General features: G+C 43.9%; 1 protein-coding gene across 2 annotated transcripts in view; it reads right to left on the bottom strand.

Annotated features, from left to right (window-relative positions):
- Positions 1–5,218: 5,218 nt before the first annotated feature.
- Positions 5,219–10,290, bottom strand: part of LOC106573605 (serine/threonine-protein kinase STK11) — a 42,010-nt gene continuing 36,938 nt past the window's right edge. For both annotated transcript variants that reach the window (XM_014148796.3, XM_014148797.3), the window contains 2 exons: positions 9,492–9,772; positions 5,219–5,783 (listed from right to left, as the gene is read on the bottom strand). In XM_014148796.3, coding sequence (XP_014004271.1) covers positions 9,534–9,772 — 239 coding nt within the window. In that variant the 3' untranslated portion in view covers positions 5,219–5,783; positions 9,492–9,533. The remainder of the gene's footprint in view (positions 5,784–9,491; positions 9,773–10,290) is intronic.

Raw genomic sequence — 10,290 nt, 5'->3', positions numbered from 1 at the left:
TATAAAAGTGCTGGGGAGGCCATTATTTTGGCTACCATGGAAACGCTCCCATAGAATGACAATGCCCCCATCCACAGGGCACGAGTGGTCACTGAATGGTTTGATGAGCAGGAAAACAATGTAAACCATATGCCATGGCCATCTCAGTCACTAGATCTCAACCCAATTTAACTCTTACAGTATGGGAGATTCTGGAGCAGCGCACGAAACAGTGTTTTCCACCACCATCAACAAAACACCAAATGGTGGTATTTCTCATGGAAGAATGGTGTCACATCCCTCCAATAGAGTTTCAGACACTTATAGAATCTATTCCAAGGTGCATTGAAGCTGTTCTGCCTCATGGTGGCCCAACGCCTTATTAAGACACTTTATGTTGGTGTTTCCTATGTTTTGGCAGTTACCTGTACACACACCCATACATACACACACACACACACATATATACATACATATGAATACATATATATATATATATATACACACACACACACAGGTTGGAGCAGGGGGCTGCCACACTGGGCACCTGTGGAGCAGTTGTTGTGGGGGAGTTAAGTGCCTTGGTCAAGGGCACAACGGCAGGCAATGGCATCTAGGATTTGATATTAGCAACCCTTCAGTTGCTAACTCCGTTCCTGACAGATTTTTCCCAGCAGACCTGGGACTCAAACTGGCAACCCTCCAGATGCTGGCTCGCCTCTCTAACGGCTAGGCTACCTGCCATTGCAATAAAGATAGACATTTATGTAATTAGAAAAGAGGGAGATATTTCTAGCTGTCATTTCCCTATGTTTGGGTGTGATTGTGCTACTTCACAGCCCTGGGGAATCAGATCTGTTTCCTCTAACATGGAGATCAGACAGCTCCTTGTTATAGCAGAGTGGACTCACAGGCAGAAGGCACCTTCCCTCATTAGACAAACAATGGTCAAGATGAAAGGTGGTGAGAGGGCTTGAATTTGTCTTCTAGTGTGGAGAGGCTAGTGACTCCTTCACTTAGCCCACACATCAGTGCACATTACGTCACCATGGGAAACCCAGGGGCTTCACGTTTCAGCACCATTTTGTGTCATTACCAGGTGCCTTTATGGAGGTGTTGGAACATCATCAAGGAAGGAAAAAGGCCAATCCTTCAGCCAGTCACCTTAGGAACAAACAAGATCAGATGCCTTTGAGGTTACTGGTTACTTAGCATTCTCTGATTATTGTCAGAAATTAGAGGAATAGTGCATAATTTCTGCCATTTAGTTGAATTGATGGAAGAAAGGGGGTGAAAACTCCAACTTAATGAAAAAGACTAGAGGGGCGAACAAATTAGTACATTTGTACAAAAATTTACTTTGTTGTGAGATACAAGCACAATGTTGGAGGAGCTAATGTAGTCTATGCCTTTTATTAGGTGTAGACGTAACTGGAGGAGATAATGTAGTCTATGTCTTTTATTAGGTGTAGACATAACTGGAGGAGATAATGTAGTCTATGTCTTTTATTAGGTGTAGACGTAACTGGGGACACTGGTCAAATACTTTTTGTATACTAACAAGTAGCCTGTCCAATGCATTGGTGCATAGGTTTGCATGACAATTAACCATTTTAATACATATCGCCATGTTTCTCAGAACTACTGTACCAAATGATTCCATGGTTGTTGGTCGACACTTTGTTTGAGGCAGAACATAGACATTTAAATCAGCACTGGTACTTCTAGAGGTTTTGTATTCTATGACATCTACCTTTGTTTAGGAGTCATGCAATGCTAACTGATATGCTATGATTGTGAGATTTATTTCCATGAAAGAAAAATATATTTCTGTATTCCTGCTTGTTAGTTATTACTGCTCAATTTCTCAAAGAACTAGTTAAAAAAGTAGAGCTTTATAAACAACTTAGCCTTTGTTGACCCAGACCTATTTGAGCCTTGAGGGACCAAACAATTTAAAATGTTATTTTGGGGTTTTCCAATCAGTAAATAAATGAATGAAGCATTAATGATTGTGGTTTGTCTCATTTCAACCTTTTAATGGTACTCAGAGGAAAAAGAAGAGGAGGACGAGAAGAGGAGAAAGGCAAAATGACTGCAACGCTTTCCTTTAACCTCCCTCACTTCTTTCTCCCATCTTTCCTTCCCACTCCAGTGTGTTGTTCCCTCCAGGTGTTGAGGGTCGACACATGTTGTTACGTTACAGCCTTATTGTAAAATTGATTAAAATATCATGTTCTCATCAATCTACACACAATACCCCATAATGACAAAGAGAAAACAGTTTTTTTAGAAATTTCAGCAAATTTAAAAAACAGAAATACCTTATTTACCTAAGTATTCAGACCCTTTGCTATGAGACTCGAAATTGAGCTCAGGTGCATCCTGTTTCCATTGATCATCCATTGAGATGTTTCTACAACTTGGAGTCCACTTGTGGTAAATTCAATTGATTTGACATGATTTGGAAAGGCACACGCCTGTCTATGTAAGGTCCCACAGTTGACAGTGCATGTCAGAGCAAAAACCAAGCCATGAGGTTGAATTGTTCGTAGAGCTCCGAGACAGGATTGTGTCGAGGTACAGATCTGCAACATTGAAGGTCCCCAAGAACACAGTGGCCTCCATCATTCTTCAATGGAAGGAGTTTGGAACCACCAAGAAGACTCTTCCTAGAGCTGGCCACCCGGCCTAACTGAGAAATCGGGGGAGAAGGGCCTTGGTCAGGGAGGTGACCAAGAACCCGATGGTCACTCTGACAGAACTCCAGAGTTCCTATGTGGAGATGGGAGAACCTTCCAGAAGGACAACCATCTCTGCAGCATTCCAACAATCAGGTCTTTATGGTAGAGTGGCCAAACGGAAGCCACCCCTCAGTAAAATGCACATGACAGCCGGCTTGGAGTTTGCCAAAAGGCACCTAAAGGACTCTCAGACCATGAGAAACAAGATTCTCTGGTCTGATGAAACCATGATACAGAGTACAGAGATCCTTGATGAGAACCTATTCCAGAGTGCTCAGGACCTCAGACTGAGCACTCCAACAGGACAATGACCCTAACAGCCAAGATAATGCAGAAGTGGCTTCAGGACAAGTCTCTGAATGTCCTTGAGTGGCCCAGCCAGAGCCTGGACTTGAACCCAACCGAACATCTCTGGAGAGACCTTAAAATAGCTGTGCAGCGACGCTCCCCATCCAATCTTCCAGAGCTTGCGAGGATCTGCAGAAAATAATGGGAGAACCTCCCCAAATACAGGTGTGCCAAGCTTGTAGCGTCATACCCAAGAATACTTGAGGCTGTAATCGCTGCCAAAGGTGCAAAGTACTGAGTAAAGGGTCTGAATACTTATGTAAATGTGTTATTTCATTTTTTTATTTTTTTGTTGACATTTGCAAAAATGTCTAAACCTGTGTTTGGTTTGTCATTATGGGGTATTGTGTGTAGATTGATGAGGAAAAAAAACGATTTAATACATTTTAGAATAAGGGTGTAACGTAACAAAATGTGGAAAAAGTCAAGGGATCTGAAAACTTTCCGAATGCACTGTATGCACCAGAGCCAAAGCACATCAATTAATGATGATTCCACAGTGATAAGGATTCCCTGTCTATAGCAGAGCGGAGGGAAAGTATGGTAGCAGTCTCAGGCAATCAAATTCAGATTTATTTCTCACTAATTGGTCTTTTAACCAATCAGATCAGCTCTGGAAAAGAGCTGATGTGAAAACATCTGATGTGATTGGTCAAAAGACCAATTAGTGGAAAAAAATTGGGCTGCTTGTTTAAACCCAGCCCATAAGAACCTTATAACCATCAATATCAGCAAATATGACAGAATGATAAATGCCAGCATTCAATCAGATTCCCTGATAGGTTATTTTAATCAATGGAGTAAATCTTAGTCACATTATCACTATAATAAATAATAAACCACTAGCACTAGGGTTGCTAAACTACTGGTAATTTACCAATTTACCATTTACCGGAATCTTCAGTAATTAATAGAATCTATGGTAACTTTTAAAACATGTATTCATATATACTATTCATTTATTATATCTGTTTATATTGTCCATGAGTTTCTAGTAGATAAACCATACTGTATGATTTAAGAAAAATAGCCAAATTAATTTAAAAAGCATCTAGTCAACAATGGCATTATTTAAAATTAACACTGGAACTCTTGCAACGGTTGACTTTTTTCACAACTGCCACCAATTTGGCGCCAAAACATTTCAAACAAAGACATATTTCTATAAATAAATAAAAGTGCACAAAAAAAAGGATATTTCATGCTGAGACCCTCATATTTAAACACCAATGGTATTCACTAAGTTGATGGTTTATATTTAGGATAATATTTTACAGCTTTGACATTCTATTTTTTTTTAATTTTAGAATCATCTTATTTGATTATTTTATATATTCTATATTTGATAGAGCCACAGAGGGCCAGAGATAATTACACCACACCTGTTATAATCTGAATAACCCAAAAAGGCCTCTAGATATCTGATAAAATTCCCCAAAAACTTTAAAGTTACCAAAATGATGGTCGTTTACTGGTAAACTTAGAAAGATTTCAGTAATAAACCCTCCCTTTGCAACCCTAGACTAGCACTAATGTGTGGATTTATTTACCACCCTACAGCAAAGCTATAACTTCTGTTCTTTCCATTTTGCTCTTAGTTTTATTGAAAATCTATTGTTGCATAGTTTGAGAAGCATGTTGGGTCTGTGTGAAGATTCCTCTGTTGTGCTCCAGTTCAGGATAAAGTAACACCCTGGATCAATACCTTGGCCAGGCCAGTTCTACTAAAACAAGCCCGTCACAGCAGGAGCCACATATCATCTTATCAAAGTAGGCTGCAGCCAACCCTCCCACCAGCCAATAGACCAGTAAGAATAATACATCAAAGTCAAGGTGAAGCGATCTGCAGTACAGTGCTGTGCCTCTAGAGCAGCCTGCAGGGTTGACTGCAACAGCACACTCATGTAACCAATTACAGCTGTTCTTTAAAGAAGCTGGAGAAGTGAAAAGCAGACCAAATGAATTTATGTCAGTGAAATGTCATAAGGTTTGTAATCTCGCCCATCAGTCAGCTCTCTTTCTCTCTCTCTCTGAACCTAGAAATTGAGCCTGGGGACTAAAGTTTCAAACTGCCTATTGTTTGATTGACCAGATACATTTATAATACAGCCACAAATAAAGAGAAATCACTGAAGAAACACAGCTGGTGAGGTTGGGGTGCGTTTTATATAAATAATAATGATAAACATATTGTGGGGAATAAAACCCTGAAACAAAACCCAGACGCAAAATTAAAAACCAAGCCAAGACATTCCTGAATAGTTATGTATGCTTGGAGTATCTATAGATCCCTTTCTTTTATCCTGCATAGCATGCAGTTTATGCATTTTATATCAATTATCATTATTATTACCAATATTGTAATTTATTGAAATGATCAATGTCATTCAATACACATCACGATGTGCGCTTTAATACAGAGTAACTGTAGGATAAACAGTGTAGTAGTCTAAAACGAGCTACATTAATACAGAGGGATCCCAGAATATGATTTGCAGAGAGGGGGAAGACCTAGTCCTCCTACCCTCTTCTTCATTTCTTTCTGGTGCTTCACTCTTGGATCATCATCATCATCGTTATGTTGTCAGTCTTCAGACAGGCAGATCATGTGAAACAAACCACTGTAGTGCAGCATGTCCTGCTATCGCATCCTGTAGGCCAGGCTGTCAAAACATGAATCTCCCCAACATCAGGGAGCAGGGAATTAGAGACCTACGAGGGAATCAAAACACACAATTAGCTCAAGACTTTTACAGTATTACTCAGTCAGTCATTTAACATTTACACAATACAGTTAGAGATGTCTGAATAATGGAGGATTCACATAGTATTACAGTCTATGACACCAATGGAACCAAGGTTTTATGAATAGTGTCCTGCATCTGTATCTGTCAGCCATTCAGTTGGCGCTGTAAGCCTCCCTGTGGCCACTCTCAGTGAGTGGGATGCCGCCCACACAGAATCAGCCAGCGTGACACGCAGAGACGGATGTGGAGGATTTCCCTCTGTGAACCAACCAGGCAGCAGGCTGTTACCGCTGGACTTTCTGTCAGGCAGCAGGCTGTTACTGCTGGAATCTGCTGGACGTTCTGTCAGGCAGCAGGCTGTTACTGCTGGACCTTTCTGTCAGGCAGCAGGCTGTTACTGCTGGACCTTTCTGTCAGGCAGCAGGCTGTTACTGCTGGACCTTTCTGTCAGGCAGCAGGCTGTTACTGCTGGACCTTTCTGTCAGGCAGCAGGCTGTTACTGCTGGACTTTGTCAGGCAGCAGGCTGTTACTGCTGGACTTTGTCAGGCAGCAGGCTGTTACTGCTGGACTTTGTCAGGCAGCAGGCTGTTACTGCTGGACTTTGTCAGGCAGCAGGCTGTTACTGCTGGAATCTGCTGGACTTTGTCAGAAAGTAAGCTCCAGACTGCAGCCAGGACCTCGATCAGTCCGACTTTTACCAAACACAATATCCTGTCCAGTCCATTACGCCCAGTCTCAGCCGGGCTGTGAGTCATTCATTGCACAAACTAATATAGATTGGATGGTGTCCCCCTCCTCCCCCACGTCCTCCATTCCACCCTTCTCTCCCTTATTGTGAAAAGGCTTCTCAGTATTCTCGGATGTCTCTTGGATGATGCTGTGGAGGAGTGATCACCCTCTCCCCCTCGGCAGACTGCGTGGGAGATGCCTGCATGCCGATGACTCAGAAAGGATGCCGCTCGGCTCGTTGCTGCTATTGGACAGCTATTCCATTTCTCACTGATTAGCTGTGGTCCCAGATCCATCCATGTGACTGACGGCAAAAAACAAGTTGGAGATGATGTCATCTTATCAGTCACACTCAATTACATACAGTACTGTAGATGATGTGGCATTTCAAATATGACAATACAATTAGTTCTCCGGTCTATTTGATTTTAACTCATTATTTTTGAACAAATAGTCAGACAAATCGTTTTTTTCCATATAGCACCATCACAATGTTGTAAACTATGATAAAATGGCCAAAAACATGTGGGTTAGGAAGGAATATTCTTGTCAGAAGTATTCTTCAATCAGCATCAGAATCCCCTATTGGTTCGGGTGATGGTGTGAGGGTATTTGTGTTGGAACACAATGCATTTGTATGATCCTGTTAACCAGGCAGGGGTACAGCAGCACATTTGATGGGATCCTTAATTTCTCCTTCAGAAAGAGGAATGTGAGGCGTGAGGCAGGGGGAGCTTGTTAAAGAGTCAGAGCGCGTACTCAGGAATGACTCATAGAAAGACACTGAGGGAGAGAAAGAAAGGAGTGAGAGAGGAAGAAAGAGAGGAACCCACATGAATAAGCAGGTACCACAGGGAGAACACGGAGAGAGGGAAAGAGAAAAAATAAAAAGGGCCGACAGAGAGAGAAAAATGTATAGAAAAAGAGGGAGAGAAGAGAAAACCCTCGAAAAAGCTGATTATGCTACATCTCCTTTCCACACAGTCCGCCCACACACTCCTCCTCTCCTCTTCGACTCCTCTGCATCCATACAGAGCATCAGCGTCAGTCAGGGCTCTTCCTGCCTCCCCCACCCCTCTCAGTACCCTAAACTGCGTCATCCAGCCCCCATTCAGGCTCTCCACCAAACCAGCCTGCCTCTCCTCTTCTCTCTCCCTGGAGACACCCAGGCAGCACCACTCCACTGTTCTATTTGGCTCCATAATTACACTCACACTCTTCTGGCCTGTTGTTTACATTGAGCGGCTGAGAAGAAAGAAATCAAGGCACTGATGGATAATTACTCCAGGCAGACTAAATCAGAATCTTATTTCCCTGATATGTTGGGTGGGGGCATACATTTTCAATTAGCTGTATGTTTCAGTAGGGGATCAAGGGATCAGTTCATCCTTGTATTTGTATTTATTGAGGATCTCAGAGAAGAGAACATCTCAGATAAGACAACATCTTAGTTGGATTAAGTAGCATCATCATCTCAAGGTCACTGTCACGCCCTGACCATAGAGAGCCCTCGGTTCTCTATGGTGTTTAGGACAGAGCATGACTAGGGGGGTGTTCTAGTCATTCATTTTCTATGTTGCTGGTTTGTATGGTTCCCAATTAGAGGCAGCTGGTAATCGTTGCCTCTAATTGGGGATCATATATAGGAAGCCCTTTCTCCCACCTGCTTTGTGGGATATCGTTTTGTTTAGTGCATTGTGTGCTACGAACGGCACATTCATTTTGGTCTTTGTTGTTTCACTTTGAAATAGAATATGTGGAATACGCTGCGCTTTGGTCCCGTCCTTCCGACGAGCGTGACAGAATATCCCACCAACGCAGGACCAAGCAGCGTGTTATGGAGGTTAAGGAGTTTTGGACATGGGAGGAAATCATGTCCGGATGTGAGACCCTTCCTTGGAAGGAGACACCAAGGAAGGTGGAAAGACAGCGACGATGCTGGGGAGGGGGGGCACGAGGGGTGGTCGGTGGAGCAGCGGAGAGTGGAAGAGCGGGTCATCAGTCCGGTGCCATCTGTGCCAGCTCCCCGCACCCGCCCTGAGGTGCGTGTCACCAGTAAGGTGCCACCTGTGCCGGCTACACGCACCAGGCCTCCAGTGCGCCTCCCCAGTCCCGCTCCAAGGCCGGAGCCTTCCTCTGCGCCGGTGCCCAGTCCAGGCACGGCGTTCAGCCCGGCGCCATGGCCGGATCCGGGACGGCGACCCGCACCGGAGTCACCACCGACACTAGTCACCCCCCCTACCCTCCCCATTTGGTTTCAGGTTTTGCGGCCGGAGTCCGCACCTTTGGGGGGGGTTCTCTATGGTGTTGTAGGTCTGGCCGTGACTAGGGGGTGTTCTAGTCAATTATATTTCTATGTTTGGGTTTGAGTATGGTTCCCAATAGAGGCAGCTGATTATCGTTGTCTCTAATTGGGGATCATACTTAAGGAGTCCCTGTTCACACCTGCATTGTGGGATATTGTTTTTGTGTTAGTGTGTTGAGCGCTACGACTTCACGTTCATTGCATGTTTGTTATTTTCTTAGTTTCACTGTATATTAAAGAACTCAACTCACGCTGCGCCTTGGTCCGTCCTTTCCGACGAGCGTGACAGTCACAGAATCAGTCCCAAAGGGTGTCTCCATACCCTTAAGTAATAAGGCACGAGGGGGTGTGATATATGGCCAATATACCACGGCTAAGGGCTGTTCTTATGCACAACACGGAGTGCGTGGATATATTGGCCATATACCACAAACCCCCGAGGTGCCTTATTGCTATTATAAACTGGTTACCAACAATTAGAGCAGTAACAAGAAATGTTTTGTCACACCTGTGGTATACGCGCTGATATACCACGGTTGTCAGCCAATCAGCATTCAGGGCTCGAACCACCCAATTTATAATTAGATGTAGACCACAACATTGTACAGGTGTCCTGTATGACTACTCCTTCTCCTCACCTGTCCAGTGTGTGTTCAGGGCTGGGGGTCTCGGGGCTGCTCTCACTGCTGCTTACAGTTGGACAGCTTGCGGATGTGGCTGTAGGTGGACACTCCTTTGCGTGAGGGGTTGGAGGAGGAGCTGGAGAGGCGTTCTGATCGGGACCTGGTTCTGCTGGTGGTTGGGTAGTGGTCCTGGTCTGTCTCTGTGCCGCTCACACACAGGGTCCTGAGCCCCAGGCCCGGCCCCACACACCCACCCTGGTACCCGTTCTGCTCCAGCCCGTCCTCATGCACCCGTCCTGGGGAGAAGACACAGAGAGGCAGGGGTTAGAGGTCAGCGGTCTGAGATGGCTCACTAGAGAAACATACAGTATGCTGTCAGCCATCTTGTTAAGACTCCGGGTAGAAGTCGGCTTTATGCACAAATCTAGGATCAGCTTACTCCCCCAAACCATTAGGGGGAAATGACAAATTGACATTAGATCTGTGTCAGATACTGTAAGTGTCTAGTAGGAGAAACTTTTCCTTCTCACCTCCACACACTGTTAGAAACAGGTCAGAGTAATCAAGATAATGTGGGAGGTGAGCACAGAGCAGCATTGAACAACAGTTTGTAGACAGACAGAAAGTCCTGGGAGACTTGCTAAATGTAAGCCTATTTTTACTGTGTGCTTTTACAAAATGTAGGCTTATTTTTAACTTGTGCTTCTGTGGTTTGCATTTTTACAGAGATGGTTGATGACAGGCACTTTTGACTAACTGGCTAATTTCTAAGATTCTTTTATTAGGACATTTTGCATACAGATAAAACGCTGCA

This window comes from Salmo salar, chromosome 16, assembly GCF_965601325.2.
Source record: "Salmo salar chromosome 16, fSalSal1, whole genome shotgun sequence".
Lineage (NCBI taxonomy): Eukaryota > Metazoa > Chordata > Actinopteri > Salmoniformes > Salmonidae > Salmo > Salmo salar.
Note: the sequence above shows the minus strand (reverse complement) of the source record. Positions and strands in the feature narration are given on the sequence as shown.